The sequence below is a fragment of the Panthera tigris genome, chromosome A3 (assembly GCF_018350195.1).
Source record: "Panthera tigris isolate Pti1 chromosome A3, P.tigris_Pti1_mat1.1, whole genome shotgun sequence".
NCBI classification, from domain to species: domain Eukaryota; kingdom Metazoa; phylum Chordata; class Mammalia; order Carnivora; family Felidae; genus Panthera; species Panthera tigris.
In genome coordinates this window covers 89,871,580-89,888,815 of record NC_056662.1, presented here as the reverse complement: position 1 = coordinate 89,888,815, position 17,236 = coordinate 89,871,580, and the positions used below count along the sequence as shown (strand labels likewise).

Genomic DNA, 17,236 nt, shown 5'->3' with positions numbered 1-17,236 from the left:
TCATGTGTCTTACTCTCCTTATCTGAATCTCCTTGTTCCTCCCAACAACCCTGCTCACTCAAACTGAATTCACTCATGAGCAAGTGGCAACTCTGAGATTCATACCCATGTCTAGCTGGGTTGCAAGCTCACTGTGCACCTTGTCTCCACTATACCACAGTACCACACTGCCTCTCCCTGTCCCCCCATGACACTCCTGCACAGAGGAAGACTGGGCCAATGAATTCTTGTTTGGGTACTGGCTGCCTGGTTTTACTGGGAAGTCAAGGAGTAAGAGTGAGGAGTATGATGAAAACATAGTTGAAATTATTGACCATGGGGAAACCATGGAGAAATTAAGTGAGGGCCTGTAAGGATGATAATTTGAAGGGACAGAGGGGCTTGGAGGAAGGGGAAGACTTGATGAAGCCCAAGGGACAATTAATGAGAGACTGAACCAGGGCAGGGGCAAAGGGATTGGTGAGGGGGGACATATTTTCGAAAACTTTCCATATGAGGGTAGAGGTAAGAGAAAGTGGTAAGGTGTAGGTGACTCCGGAGTGTCTAGCCCATACAGTTGGTGGACAGTTATGCCTTTCTACATGCAAGGCATTCTACATCATGTCATGCTTCTCTCTTGCTCACCATGGTCTAGACACAATGGCCAGCCCATTCTCACGTCAGAGTCTTTGAAACACTCAGAGCACTCTTTTTCCAGAGATGCAAAAGTAATTCATTCTCATCTTCCAAGTCACAACTCAAACACATGCTCTTCAGAGCAGTCTTTCTTAATCAATCTATCTAATGTAGTTCTCTTGTTGTTGTTGTTGTTGTTGTTGTTTTTCCAGGACGTTTATCACTACCTGAAATGATTATTTATGCATTTGTTTACTTGTTTATTGTTTCTGCCACTAGAGCAGACATTCAAGAGAACAAGGATGTATGGGCCTTCTTCACAGCTTTGTTTTCCGACACCTGGAACAATGCCTGGCACATAGTAGACTTTCATGAAATATTGAGAGAAAGGAAAGAAGGAAGGGAGGCAGGAAAAGGGGGAACATGTTTGGGGCAGAGTACATCTTCAGTGTTAGAATGCTGACTTTTGAGGTGCCTGAGAGACACCTAGGAGGTGACATCCAGTGGGCAGTTGGAAGGCAGACCAGGAGTGCAGGAATAGGTTGTCACTTTGCCCATGAAGAAGGTGGGCTCATGTGGCACGCTGGTACAAGCACGTCCTTTTGCAGAGCTGACTGCCCCTTCATGGCCAATACTGGGAGTTGACTGGTCTGGGCCCCAATGAGAAAAGGAGTCCTTCTGGGTTTGTTATGCTGAAGTTGGGTCAGAGTTTTTCTCACTTTTCTGTTTCCTGTCCTTGCTACTTCCCAGCTTTGGCCATTTTCTATCCTTCTTTGTTGTCAGCTACAAGACCCTGGAGTCTGAATGCAGATTAAATCCTTCATCCCTTTTATCTCAAAGAATATCTCACCCACATCCAACTGCAGAGGCATGAGTCTAGCTTTCCCAGAAACTGGACTTAGTTTTACTAAATTCGGAAATACTTTTCTCTTGAACCCGGCTCCCACTCCATTTCTTTTTTTTTTTTTTTTATTTTTTTTAACGTTTATTTATTTTTGAGACACAGAGAGACAGAGCATGAACAGGGGAGGAGCAGAGAGAGAGGGAGACACAGAATCTGAAACAGGCTCCAGGCTCTGAGCTGTCAGCACAGAGCCCGACGCGGGGCTCGAACTCACGGACCGTGAGATCATGACCTGAGCCGAAGTCGGACGCTTAACCCACCAAGCCACCCAGGCGTCCCGCTCCCGCTCCATTTCAATTGGCCCTGCAGCCCTCTGCCTCCCCCAGGCCATTCAGCAGACCCTGCTCCCCTCTTTTTGCAGGGTCTCCAGCTGCTGAGCAGCTCCAGGACATCCTGGGGGAGGAAGATGAGGCTCCCAACCCTACCCTCTTCACAGAGATGGACACTCTGCAGCATGACGGAGACCAGATGGAGTGGAAGGAGTCAGCCAGGTAAGGTGGAGTCCAAGGGAAGGGAGAAGGGAGCTTCCCACTACAGTCTGCCTGGGGCCCAGGCTGAGCTGACCCTCCTGGTGGGAAGGACAATTGACTAGTGGCATCTTGCACTTTAAGTTCTGCTGGGGCACTTCCTGGTCCCTAAAGACCTCCCCTTCTGCCTTCCCTAGTGTCCAGGACTGGGCTGGACACTAAGGAGCAAACAGATACTTATCACTTTGTCTTTATTCTCAAAGAGGTTAAAATCCAAGTGGAAAAGTAGAACAGACATCCATGAGACCATGAGAGAATAATACAAGGATATATATCCTTTCTTGTCAAATGGTTCAAACTAAATGCTGTAGGAGAAGGGAAAGCACCAAGGGGGTAGGGTAGGCAGGGAGGACTTCCTGGAGGAAGGAAAATATATACCATGAAAAATCCAGGTGGGATGGCCAGTGGGCCTCTGAAGAAAAGAGACTCTGCAGAGTTTGGGGTGGGACAGGCAGAGTGGAGCTCTGGAGGCACATATTGGCGGGGGGGGGGGGGGGGGAGAAAAACTGTGCATATAGAGCAGTAGAAGGAAGAGAAGAGTCAGAAACCTGGAGGGAAACCACGTGGCAAAGTCATGCAGCCAAAAGAGGATTGGAGTAAGGAATAGTGCTGGCCATACACAGTGCTTGGGACAGAGTGGGCTTCTAAATGCACTGCACTGGTCAGCAACACCAAATGATGCCACAAGTCCAAGGAAAAGGAAGGAGGCAGCAAAAAGGGCCAGTGAGAGAGGAGGGACCCTGGGAAGAAAGCTGAGAAAGTCCAGAAAATGGACCATACCAACGTTTCTCAGCCTTTTTTTTTTTTTTATTAATGTGCCTCTTGCCCCTAAGAAATTTTAATTTAAATTAACTTTATTAAATTGGAATTTGATTTAATTTATTCTAATGAGAGGAATTAAATACTAAGGGACATGATTCTGTGAGGTTGGCTTAAACTTTGGAGTGCCACAAACCATGGTAATACCTAAAAAAATTTTTTTGCTCCCCCGAGACCTCTTTGGAGCTGATATTGCCCTGGTTGAGAATGCATGGACTAACTTCCACCTGTGCCTAGGACTAGTTCTGCCTGGGAGCCACCAGGATACCCAGATCCTGGCAGCTGTTCCAGCCATGGCCTGGGATCCTTCCTCACCCACCAGCAGTCACTCACCTGGGAAGTAAATTGCTCTATGGAGCGAGGAAGAGGAGGTTTGGATGTCCTAAACCTCCTCCTTCCAATCTCTCCTGGAACAAAGGCCATTGGGTGGATTAACAAATCCCTGCAGGCCTCAGGGAAGGAATTAATTCCTAGCCTCATGTCTGGCCCCAATCCCTGTCTGGAAGCCCCTGAACCTCTATTTATCAGCCATTCAGTGAGCTCTTTTATATGCTAAATAATTTATGGGCTCATTTCCCTCAAGCTGCCCAATGACCCTGAGGAGGTGGGAACTATTATTATCCCCATTTTATAGATGAGGATACTGAGGTTTAGAAGGGCAAATAGCTTACAAGGGTCAGAGTATGCAGGTAGCTGAGTCTGGGTTATAGCCCAGGCCTGTCTGACCCTAACTTGAGGGCTTATGTACTTTGTCATGCTTTCCCCATTTTCTCTGCTACCTCCTTCCATTTCCTCCAACTTCCAGGGACTCTGTTTGTATTTCCATGGGAAGACATAAGTCTGGAGGCAATTCCACTGGGATGGGAAATAAATGGAGATAGCCACAGAGACCAGAGCATCTATTCAGGGCTGAGAAGAAAGGATAGGACATTTCAAATGACCAGAGCTCAGTCTGGGCTACTGTGGCTTAATGCCTCTGAGGAGCTAGTGCTTCCCATCCCTTTCTTGTCCAAGGTGGGCAAGTAAAGAGATGGAACATTGCGAAGGGTCTTCTCAGAGACCCAGTAAGGACCGAGTGCCTTCTTTCCACTGGGCAAGGTCTGCATCCAGGATCACTGGCAACAATTACCAGGACAGACCTTCCATGAGGGCCTATCACACACACCCACAGAGCCCTTGCTAAGAAATCCTCAGGGCCCTCAGAGACCCAATTGTCTGCCACTATAGACAATAATAGTGCTTCTAGTTTCTCTGAGAATGAATCCATAGAGCCTTCTACACTATGGAATCTGTAATGAAACTGATAAACTGTAGGTGATGTTTCTAGAAGGAGGCTCCTCCTGAAATATAAAGGGATCTGATCTGACAGTTACCATCTGTAAGCTGGTGGGTTTCCTCATAAGCTAGGCTTTGAGGATAGCATTTGAGGAGATCCTGGAAGGGTCCTGAATGGACCTCAAACCAATAATGAGAGGACAGTAATGACTAAAAGAAGTCCAAATGGCTTAACCCAATTCCAGATGTGAAAGAGAAGCAGCTTGGGGGCCAGTGTGGGGCAGGAAACAGTGGGGAAAAGAGGAGCTCAGACCTCCCTACCTCCCCTTTCTCTACCTTGCCTCCTTTAATCTTTTCTCCAGCTAACCCCATCAGGTTTCCAGCTCACTGTTGGAGGTATGACCAGCAAGCTTGTAAAAAGATCAGGGGAAAGGCTTGACCATTGGCCAACAAGTCCACCTTGGCCTGGACAGTTGTGCCGGAGACTCCTCCAGGCAAACTGCAACAGTAGAGGTGCTTAGGGCCAGGCCACACCCCCACAAAAGAATGGGAAGCATTTCCCTCAGCTGACAGGCTGTGAGATCTACTCCGGGAAGCCAGAGGTCTTAGAAGTTTCCAGATCCAAGAATCTGCAAATCCCAGTGGGTTCTGGGGCTCCTTGGGGGTAACAGGAGAAAATGATGGTGTTTCAGGGGTTGACAACCCCTCACACAGACACTCAGGCCCTGGGAGGGTTGCAGACCTATACCCACATCAAAGAGAATGGAGGAGGGGACCCTTTAATAAAAGTACTTAATTTGCTGCAGGAGTGTTTGCTTTATTGAGTTAGGAGATTAACAGAGTAAAAATCTCAAATCCGCAAGGAATTTTCCCTGGTGGTGCTTTGTCAGGGGTTATTAGTTTGGGGGATGTTTTGAGCCCTTGGAGAAGGAGTCACCCCTGGATGGATTTAAATGGCTTTTTGAGCTCCACGGAAGCTTTGCTCCTGTGCACATGATGGGGACTGTGTGTGCAGGCGTCATTTCTAATGTGATCAATGCTGGTAGGTCAGGCTGTTAATAAGATAGATTTTTACTAACTCAGTCTCTTTAGCATTCCCAGGAGGAAAATGCAGCTGGCTGTTTGCTGATACTGACCTTGCCTGAAGGGAGGGCTGGGTCAGGTGGGTGGGGGCACACTCCCCACCCCCCTCACTTCTAGCAAACAATTTACCCAGAATTCCATCCTCTCTCAAGAGTCTGCCTGGCTGCAAGGACAGAAAGAGGAGGAGAATGACCTGGGCTGGAACCCACCCAAGTGTGGAGAGTCCTTTGAGGTTACTCAGAAATAGCTGGAGCTTAGACCCTTCCAAGAGTTCTGAAAGCAAATTCCAAATCCAAGCTGCCTCTGATCTCAACTCAGAGAAAACCAAAAGAGTGAACTTTCCAGAGGTTCTTATGAGACACATATGCATTGAGAACATTCCTGCGATGACCAGGAATGGGCAGAAAGAAGGGCAGGAAAAGTGGGTCAGCTTAGTTGGGTAGAACCATATCAGTTTATTTTCAAAAGCATCCTACATGTGGAGATGTTTGCACACTCCCATGTGATGGAGGGGAAAGCCTGAACTTTGCCTCAACTTTGAAACTGCTCCCACTTAAGATCTTGAAGAATGCCCTCCTAGTATCATTTCCCTGATTATCTGGAGTAGAATCCACCCCCAGACCTCTGGTCTTACCACTTACCTGGGATCATGCTTGTGGGGCCATAGCTGCCTACTTGTATGGAGTAAAGCAGAGTAGGAAGCTGAGAGCTCTTAGCACAGAAGTCAGGAAACATCCTTCATTCATTTAACTAATATTTACAAAGTGTTTACTGTCTGTAAACCTGAGCCAGGTGCTGGAGATACAAAAATGAACATGACAGATGCCATCCCTGCTCACTTGGGCTTTCAGTCCAATGGGGCACAAAAGGCATATTATCCAAACAGGCATTTGATGAGGGGGGTTCTGTGAAAGCACAGTGTAGGGACACCTAGCCCAGACAGCAGGGGCTAAGAAGACATCCAGGAGGAAAAGGTGTTCACACTGAGACCTGAAAGTTGGGTCAAAGTTAACCAGGAGAGGGTATGGAAAGGGGAAGAGGAGAGGCCTCTGGAACACAGAGGAAGGGGCAGAAATTCCCTGTGGCTCTGCTAGAGTGAGGGCTAATCGTGGAGGGCCTATGCAGGCCATGTTGTGGAGCTTGAATTTGATGCTGAGAGCTTTGGAGGGCCACTGAGGGGGAGAGGAGCAGAATTGTCTGTTTGAGAGAGTCCCCTCTGGCTTCAGTGTGGAGAATGTATAAAAGGAGGCAAGACTGGGCCTGTTAGGAGGCTGGACTAGGTGAGAGATGAGACCCTGGACCAAGACGTTGGTAGTAGGAACAGAGAAAGGGGGTGGATTTGAGACATATTTTTTTAGCATATAATTTTATATATATATATATATATATATATATATATATACACACACACACACACACACACACACACACACACACACATATTCCTTTTAGATATATTTTTTTAGAAAGTTTTAGATTCACAACAAAATTGAGAAGGTACAGAGTTCCCATATGCCCCCTGCCCCTGAACATGCATAGCCTCCCTTGTGACTGAGAGACATCCTCCATGACAGCGGTACATTTGTCACTACTGATGGGCCTACATTGACACATTATCACCCAAAGCCCATAAGTTATGTTAGGGTTAACTCTTGGTGTTGTACCTACTATGGGTTTGGACAACTGTATAAAGACATGTAGCCACCATTATAGTAACATACCCGGTAGTTTCACTGCCCTAAAGATCTGCTCATTCATCTCTCTCTCCTCCCTAATCCCTGGCAACCCCTGATCTTTTTACAGGATTTGAGACCTATCTTAAAGGGTAGAATTTTGACAGGACTTAATGACAGATGGCATATTGGGAAGCAGGTTAGTCAGGGAGATGCCCAGGTTTCCAGGTTGAGCAGGTGGGGGACTTGTAACAATTTAGGAAACACAGGAGGGGTAGCACGTTTTTCTAGTGTTGAGTGATTTGTTTTGGTGGAGGTTGTTGATGAGTTCCCTCTGGACATGTTCTGTTTGGGGAAACTCCAAGTGGAGACATCCATCAGGTCATTATATAGATATGGAGGTCTGTAGCTCAGTAGGGAAGCATGAATTTGTGAGTGATGAGCATCTGGATAGGAATTAAATCCATAGACAAGGAGACTTTCCAGGGCAGAACCCCACCCCCAGGTCACTCACATTTAAGGGATGGGCAGAGGAAATGGAATCCACAATGGTCACTGAGGAGCAGCCAGAGAGGTTGGAGAGGAGCACGAGAAGTGCTATGTACTAGAAACCAGGGGCAGGGAGACATTCAGGATGGAAGGAGTGGCCAAAAGTGGGGAAAGAACTGAAGAGTATCCAGAGAATGGAGAGATGAGAGCAGTCTCAGGTGGGATGGGGCAGCAGGTGGAGAAGAGAGTCGGAAGGACGAGGGTGGGTACGGTTGAACAGTTCTCGCAAGATGCTTGTCTGTGAAAGGCGGCAGTTAGGTCTCTCAAGGGAGGCTTTTGTTCTTTGTGAGCAGGAGAGATCTGAGTATGCTGACTGCTGACAGAAAGGAGCCAGGTGAAGGAGAGTGGTTTAAAGATGCAAGAGTCAGAAGAGAGCTGTTGGGTGGAGGGTGCGGGGTCCTGGGCCTGCAGTTAGAAAGGCTGCTAGCCATGTGACAGGTCCCAAGGAGCAGAGGGCAGGGTGGCTTCAGTGAGGCTTGGGGGTTCCTAGCAGAAGTGTAGGGGGCTGGTAATTGCCAGACCCATCTCTCGTTGGAGGAGACGGGAGCAGAAGAGCTCCTGCAGGAGCTGTGCGTTGCCAGGTGGTTCAGAGGCAGGTAAGCAGTGCCAGGAGCCTCCTGTTTTATTGCAGTGGAGCCATGCATGGAGATTTGTGGTCAGATGAAAGTTTTTAAGGTTGTTTGACTTTGACTAGATGCTTATTTCCTGGTCTGAATAGTCACACCATTATTATCAAGCCATTTTCACATCTAATATCTAACATGGTCCTTCCCTGTCCCTCCACTAGTCAAACACTGATACCTGACCCTTATGCTGGGCAAGTGGGAAATAGTGATTGTATATGAATAAGAACTTGGATCAAGGCCCAGGTAGAAGTGGGCAAAGTTCCCCCAGGCCTCAGAGGCCCAGGTTGCAACTAGTGCTCTCACCTGTGAGCTGTGTAAACACAGAATAGGGGCTATGCCAGGGTGTCTGTGCCCCAGGGATTTAGTGATCACTTACAGTTAGCACACAGCTCAGTGTGGGGGCTGCATGAGGCCTAACACACCAGAAGGGGCCACCTTCATAGGGCCTGCCATTGGGTGGGAGAAGCACCAGTCTGCACCTGTGTGGACAGCCAGGCAGTGACACAAGGCCACCACCTGGTGGACTCAGGATGCTAAGATAGGATTAGCTGACCAGTGAGTGGGATAGGAAGGCTAGCTATGTGAGGAGAGAGGGCAGGAGTCTTCCCAGATGTGGCTTGACTGGCTGGCAGTTCCTCAGAACCCCTAGAAGCTAGTTGGCAGGAAGGGTCACCTCCCCACAACTGAGGACATCCTCGGGTGGCTCCCACAAATGCAGTTGTCAAGAAGGGAGAAACCCCACCTTCAGACCACTTTGCTTGCCAAGATGCCAGTTGATTAATCCACATATATATTTGTATGTAAATATGTTTTCATCTAAGTCCAAGTATATAATATTTTACTTTTAAATATCTAAATATCTATAACTTTTTATTATGGAAAATTTCAAACACAAAAAGTAGAGAGAACAATATAATGAGCTCCCATGTATCTATTACCCAGCTCCGTCACAGATTAATATCAATTTTTCTCCATCACTTTTTTTTTTTTGCTTTTAGGAATTCCATTTTGTTGTTTGTTTTCACCACAGTGTTTTAAAGAAAATCCCAAGGGTACCTGGGTGGCTCAGTTGGTTGAACATCTGATTCTTGATTTCGACTCTGGTCATGGGTTGTGGGACTGAGCCCCACATCAGGCTCTGTGCTGAGCATGGAGTCTGCTTGGGATTTTCTCTCTCTCTAATAAAAAAAAAAAGAAAATCCCAGACATTAGAAACATCTTAGTACACATCTTTATGAAATTAGACTTCTTTATAAACACAACCACAATGCCGTTATATCTCCTTACAAAGTTGAGAACAATTCCTTAATATGATATTTCATCTACATTCAAATTTCCCTAATTGTCTCAAAACCTCCCTTTACTGTTGGTTTGTACAACTTCAAATCAAAACAAGGTTCACACATTGATTTTAGTGGTTATGTCTCCTGTCTTATTAGGATAAGAACTGTCAGACTCCGAGATGCTGAAGGAATAAACCTTCCTGAAAATGCTTTGTCAGTCAGGAGCTCTTTGTGCTAAAGTCAAGAGCTTTCCCATCTGATATGTCTAGCTTCACAACCATAGTCTAAGCTCAAGTGAGCTGTCAGGGCCTGTGTAGGATGCCCAAGGGAAAGGTAATGCCCCTGTCACTGTTAGGACATTTGAGGCTGCAAGTAACAGACACCCACCCAAGCTAACCTACACAACAGGAGGAGGCATCAGCAGAACACAGGCTGACCTCATGGTACCCAGGGGTCAGATATCTCAAGGCTTGGTCCCAGGAAACCAAGCTGTCCTTTTTCTCTGCTTCTGGCTCTACCTTTCTCTGGGCAGCTTCTTTATTCTCTGCAGCTGGCTTCTCCCATTTGTCCCTATCCTTGGCCATTCCTTAGCTTCCATGTTTACATCTACTCAAGGGACCATTCCACAATGCATAGCCATTTCTCAGTCCCAATTCCTAATTCTTCAAAGAGCATTGGATTTGCCCAACTTTGGTTGTCCCATCACTGTGACCCAAATCAGAGTTATGGGGAGGTATGGGGAAGGCTGGCCATGGTTTGGGGAGCATATCCCCATGTATGGAAGCAGAGCAGACACCCCAAATATGTCTTTTTCACATGTATAGTAGTGAAGATATGTGCTTTATGTACTCTAGTCTTTGGCCATAGTCATGTGTCTAATGCCAACCAGAACTTTAAGAATTCTTCAAGTCACCATGAGAGTATATGTGGTGGAGTATTGCAAACCTGTCCCCCCTCTTAGACAAGCACCTCAGAGATCATATCCTATCTTTGTACGTGGATATCTACTGTCACTACTGCTCTATATCAATTCATAGGGCTGTGGAAAAGTGGAAGCTCTAATCTGTGGGTCTAGGAGAACTTCGGAAAGTTGATCTCATCCACACCTTTCTTCTTTCATTCTAAAAATATGTTAGGGGACGTTGTGTTAGGTCCTGTGGGAGAACTGAAATGAGTCAGGAATGAATCTCTTCTCAAGATGCTTATGATCTATTGCAGGTGTCAACAAAATTCTTATAAGGGACAGATAGTAAGTATTTTAGGCTTTCTGCTCATATATGATCTCTCCTTCCTCTTTTCTCCTTTTCCTCCTTTATTACTACCCTTTGAAAACTGTAAAAACCATTCTTAGCTAGCTGGTCATACAAAAGCAAACTGTGAGGCACTTTTAACTCATAGGACATGGGTTTTTTGACCCCTGATTTAGTGTAAAAGGCAGGCATGTGCTCATATACATAGATAACTAAACCCAAGGGGAGTGCTGTGATGTAGTGAGAACAGACCTCTAGAGTCAAAAGATTTGCCCGTAAACATTGTCTTTTATAAGCTGCATGACCTTGAGCAGGTTCCTTATCCTCTGAGTCTCCAGTCTCCTAACGTGGACAGTGTGAATAGTAACAGACCTTCGTCAAGGGGCTGATTTGAGGATAAAATGAGATAATACATGTAAAATACTTGGTATAATGTCTGGTGCATAGAATGTGCTCTGTAAGCTTTAGCCACCGTTGTTATGGTAAGTGCCATGTGACAAATGACACAAGATGGGATGGGAGGTCAGAGGAAGGAGCAGTCTCTTCAAGCTTTGCCTTGGAAGAAGTGGCCTTTGAACTAGGGCCTGAATAGCACAGGTGAGAGAGAGAGAGCATCCAGGTAGAGAGGAGGGCCTTTCCTGAGAGGCAGTGAGGAGCAGGTGCCAACAGACTCTGAGGGAGACTGACAAGTCTATAAATGACAGTCCTTTGGGAGTAATTACAAAAACCTCCTGGATACACAAACAAGTGGCCTTCAGAGAGATTTGTCTCCAGAAGCCTTTCCCTGAAGGAGCCAGTAAGGAATTTGCTAATAGCTGTGTCTGATGACATTCACTTAGCTCTGGGCTCCCCCTTACCCCTGAATGAAGACATGATGTACAGCAGGATGGACCCTTCACCAGATGCATGATCTTGGGCACAGAGTAACCACCCCCATCCCACTCAACATGGCTCCTGGAATGATGCACCTCTGCCTCATCCCTGCCAGCTGACTACTGGGTACTCTTTCTGAGAAGTGGGTCTCCAGCAGTGCCCAGATCGCACTGGATAACCAAAGGCCCTTAGAGGGGACTCCTATGCTAGCAAAAGGAAAGACTTTCAATCACAGGGAATCAGTCAACCATGAAAGCATGTGGGGTTCATTCCAGAAAAGTCTATGACAGAGGTGCCCACTTGTCTGGTCCCAGACCCAGGCAAATCTCATTTACAGAAATGGAAGGTTCCAGACATTTTATCCTGAGTCTTTAAACATTTGAGTCACTTAGCCTCAATTCTGATTCTATATCTTTCTGATGATAATTTGGCTTTCCCCATGCATCTGCCTGTAAGGAGAGAATGCAAGGGCTGCAAGATGACAGTACCTAACCCCTATAACCGTTGTAAATCTCATTGTAAATTTGGGCTAATACATCAATCCTTGTGAACTTGGTTAACATTAGTCAGTATCCTTGGACCTAATCATCTCTGGGACGATATGAAGACAAATTTCCGAACTTGGTCTTGGATGGAAACAACTTTTTATATTATTTCAGATACATTTTTTAAAAACAGGCTCCACGCCCAATGTGGGGCTTGAGCTCATGGCCCTGAGATCAAGAGTTAGATGCTCTACTGACTGAACCATCCAGGTACCCCACTCCACATACATACTAATGGTTTCTCACACATCTCCAGGAAAATTTTTTATTGGTCCATAGGAGAATTAACACTGGCCTTTGGTTTCTGCTGGAAAAGTCAAGGTGTTAATATGACTCAAAGTTCAGTTAAATAGCTTTGCTGGATGATAGGGGAGAACTCACATTCACATTACTTTTAAGAAATCAATCCATTAAAGTCACAAAATTTATTACCAACTGGCCTTAGCAGCAAGCAAAAACACTATGTCTTGATACTTTGTAACTAAAACGTGGAAGTCAAGTCTTTGGACAATGGGTGATGGAGTAGGGATGAGAGAGTTACAGAATAAGGTCAGTGAGGGAGGCCATGTAGATGGACAATTACCACAATGTGGGCATGTACTTCTCAACTTTTAGGTGAGTAAACATAACTTCATCTAAGCAATGAATTCGTACAAATATAAGTCTTAAACGTTTCGAAGCAACATAACCTTAACATTAAAGTTCACATTCTATAGATTACATTTTTTTAATCTTTGAATTTAGGATTTTCTGAGAGGAATTTTTGTTAAGTTTATTTATTTTGAGAGAATGTGCACAAGCTGGGGAGGGGCAGAGAGAGAGGGAGAGAGAGAATCCTAAGTAGGCTCTGGGGTGTCAGCTCAGAGCCTGATGCAGGGTTTGATCTCTTTTAAGGGGAGTTTTTGCAAACAAATTAACCAGGACACAATTTAAGGTGATTATATGCAAAATAAGCACAGAAAGAAAGGACCTTCACCCCAATCAGAATTTCTCCAGATTTTACTTATATTCTCCAGATATATTCTATATTGTCCAGATTTTACTCTTAGCTAACCACACAAAATGGCCTGTTCACTGTCCTCTTAAGGACCTGGGTCTTCCTTTTAAAAGTCCTAATGTCCGATTCTCAGGCCCTTGAGATTCTGATGTCATTAGTCTGGGGTTCGGCCTCAGATGTTGGAATTTGTAATAAGCTCCCAGATGACACTAATGCAGGGGAGGTGAAGAGCCACAGATGCAGTAGCCAGGGCAGGGTCAGTGGGGGTTAGAATTTAAGTCTCCACCTGAGGATGGAACTAGAATTTAGGTCTCCTAGTTTTTAGCCCTTTCCAGGGCCTACAAGGAGAACCTCCCTCTTCTTCTCACATCCTGAGTTGAGTATTGGAAAGCCTTGGCTGTACTGGTAGCTTGCCCCATGACACTTTTTATCAGTCTTGGTGTAAACTGAACAGCGACTTCTCTAATTCCATCTGTGATTGAGTTTCTAGTCACAGAAAAGGCCTCAATTCCAGACCCTCTTTGCGTGACAGAGAACTGCTTTCTGTGACATGTGACTCTTTAAGGTTCTGTTCAGCTCCATCCCAGACGGGAGAAGGGCATCTGGTGCCCTGCCCTGGCCTGGACAAAATCCTTAGAGTTCTTTTCCAGCCTGGAGATTTTCTTTCCGCTTGACCTGCTTCTCCAACTCTAATTCCCCACCTTTTGAAGCCAACTGTGGTGTAAAGATCACTTTGCAATGAGTTGTTTGGGATTACACATTAACCATTTTATCAGGCTTCTGAGTGTTTTTAAGCCAGGCTTTGGTCAAAGGCTTTCTAAAATGCCCATTCCTTTATTCATTCTGAAAAGTGGTTAAACATTTTACTATGGAAAATTTAAATGTATACAAAAGTAGTATGTAGTAGAATGAATCCCCATGTACCCATCACCCAGCTTCAGTGGTTACCAGATAATTCATGGCCAATCTTGTGTCTCTACCCGCTCCTTGCTGCCCGCCCCTCCACCCACACTGGATCACACTGACACAAATCCCATACACTATATCATTCTATCTGCAAATATTTCAGTGTGTGTTTCTAAAAGATAAGGCCTCTTTCTTCCTTCCCTTCCCATTTTTTTTATTATGATAAAATATGGTACTATCTTAGCTATTTTTTAGGTGTGCAGTTCAGTGATTTTAAATACATTCAGCCATCGCCACTATCCATCCTCATGGTTCTTTTAACTTATAAAACTGAAACCCGGTACCCATTGAACAGTAACTCCCCCTATATTCCCCTACTCCAGCCCCTGGAAACCACCATTTTACTTTCTGTCTTCATGATTTTGACCACTCTAGATGCCTCACAGAAGTGGCATCATACCATATTTGTCTTTTCATGCCTGGTTTATTTCACTTTGCATAATATCCTCAAGGTTCATCCATGTTGAGGGATGTGCCAGGATTTCCTTCCTTTTTAAGTCTCAATAATATTCCATTTATGTATATACCACATTTGGCTTATCCATTCATCCATTAGTGGACACTTGGGTTGCTTCCACATTTTAGCTATCATGAATAATGCTGCTGTGACCATGGGTCCTGATCCGCAGACTGTCTTCAAAACCCTGTTTTCAATTATTTGGGGTAAAGGCCTCTTTCTTTTTAATACAACCATAATACCACTGTCACATATTTTTTCTAAATGACACTAATTCTTTATTTTCACAGAATTATCTAGGCAGTGTCTATATCTCCCAGATTATCTCATATTTTTAAAATATAATTGGTGCACATACTGCATTTGGGAGATCTGTCTCTGAAGCCATTCTCTACAGATTCCTCCTCTTTCCCTTGTGATTGTTGTCATTGCTAAAGAAGCAGCATTTGTCCCATATGCTTTCCACATTCTGGATTTTGTTGTGTCTCTGTGATGGTGCTTAACCTGTTCATCTGCCCCTGTATTTCCTGTGAATAGGTGGTTGGGTCCAGGCTTGTCTGATTCCTGTCTGAGGTGTCTGCTTCTATCAGGAGGCAGCTCCTGCCCCACTGGTCTATGTGTGTGTTTGTGATGTTACTAGACTATGACGATCATTGCTCAGATCATTCTAAGTATTTTTAAGCACACTTAAGCCCTATGATTGTGTCTTTTCCCCAGTCATTTCCTCATAACTGGACTTCACCCAAAGTGATCAGTGAGGCCTCACTGCCCTCAAGCAGGAAGGAGCAAGCATTTAAAGACTATGAGGGAACACCAGTGAGGAAACAATGGTCCCTGTCCTCAAGAAACTTGATGTCTATTTGGGGGAAGCACGTATCTATCAAAATAACCAGGAAACACAATTGACTACAATTAACTGTTTGTTTTAGCCTCTGAGCCCCACAAGTCAGGAACGTTATGTAGGACAGTCTATTGCAGAGTTGCCTGGGTTCCATACAGGTATTCTGATGTAATAGATCAAGATAGATCTAGAAATCAAGATTTCTAGAATAGATCTAGAAATCAAGATTTTAAAAGCATCTGAGGTATTTTTCTGTACACCTAAATTTGAGAATCATCATCCTAAGACAGTGGTTCTTTTTAGAATTTTTTTTGTTTATTCATTTTTTAGAGAGAGACAGAGTGTGAGCTGGGGAAGGGCAGAGAGAGAGGGAGACAGAGAATCCAAAGCAGGCTCCAGGCTGTAAGCTGTTAGCACAGAGCCCAACGTGGGCTTGAACTCACAGACTGCGAGATCATGAACTCGTCAAAGTCAGACGCTTAACCAACTGAGCCACCCAAGTGCCCCCTAAGACAATGTTTCTTAAAGTGCGATCCCTAGATCACAGCATCAGCATTATCTGGAAACTTGTTAGAAATGTCCAAATTCTTGGTGTTCCCTCTCTCTCCAAAATTAATAAATAAACTTAAAGACTGACAATGCCAGGGTTTGAGAGACTTCAGAGAAATGTGAGGTTTCCTGTACGTTGGTGGAAGTGTAAACTGGCAGAAGCTTTCTGGAGAAGAGTTTGGCAATGCATATCTTACACTTAAAAATGTACAGACATAGCAGTTCCATTTCTGAGAGTTTATCCTAAGGAAATTATGGAGCTGGGCCAAGGACATTCAATCCAGACTTGTATATGATAAAGAATAATTAGAAATAACCTAAATGTCCACCAAGTGAGGATTATTCATATCAGTTGTCATCCATTCACACAGCGAAATACTAAAGAGCCTTTAAAATGATATCAGTATTTATAGACATGAAAGAATTAATGTCCAGTAGATACTGTGCCTTTTCAGTGCTGTCATTAATGCAAAATTGTGTATGTGCCCATGTACACATATGCATTTATACACACAGAGATCTATAATGGGAGTCATCAAAATATCAACCACGGTGTTCTCTGGTTGGGAGATCTTTGAATGCCTCTACTTTCTTTTATTGTTTCTAAAATGACAAAAGCAATATTCTTTATTTCTACATTAATAGCTAACACCAACAGAATTAGCATTATATGTCAGGCACTGCTCTGATTGCTACTGTTAATAATTATTAATAATATTAATTAGTTAATGCTGTTATTCCTGTAGAAAACAAAATAAGGTTCATAGCTAGTAAATGATGAAGCTGGGATTCAAAACCTGGTTGTCTGGCTCTATAGGCTGTGCTGTTGCTACATGAATTAACCCAAACAGAGTGAAAGTCTCTTAACCCCTCCCCCACCAGCAAACCCACTCCTCTCCCCAGAAGTAACCATCTTGTTAACCATTTGACAGGTAGCCTTCCAAAGCTTCTGCCAGGCACTTTTAGACACATGTGGCCAAACAAATAGATGTGTGTTTGTTTGTTTGTTTCTTTCTTTCTTTCTGAAATGGCATGGTATTATCTATCTTGTCAGTATGCATAATTCATCCTCACACTTTTGACCTCTGAGGGGTATTCTGTGGCAGGGATGCAGGGAATCAATGTGATGATGGCCCTACTGGAAACTGGCGGTCTCTAGTTCTTCACTTCAATGGACAAAGCTGCAGTTGAGTATTCTTGTAGACATACTACTGTGATATTTCTGCATTAATTTCCTAGAAATGGAACCATTACAGCAAAAGACATGCACACTAAATGTTGAAAGCAGCTGCCCAGTCCCCACACCAAGACCATGCTGCTACACAGCACGGTGTACATTGTGTTTACATACACATGCACTGTGCATGCACATCTACTAAGTTAGTGCCCTGCCTGTATCCCCTT

General features: G+C 44.6%; 1 protein-coding gene across 12 annotated transcripts in view; it reads left to right on the top strand.

Moving 5' to 3' along the window:
- The window catches only part of SLC4A5 (solute carrier family 4 member 5), a 116,607-nt gene that overhangs the window by 52,606 nt on the left and 46,765 nt on the right, over nucleotides 1-17,236 (top strand). For all 12 annotated transcript variants that reach the window (XM_042981761.1, XM_042981758.1, XM_042981756.1 and 9 more), the window contains one exon: nucleotides 1,881-2,010. In XM_042981761.1, coding sequence (XP_042837695.1) covers nucleotides 1,881-2,010 — 130 coding nt within the window. The remainder of the gene's footprint in view (nucleotides 1-1,880; nucleotides 2,011-17,236) is intronic.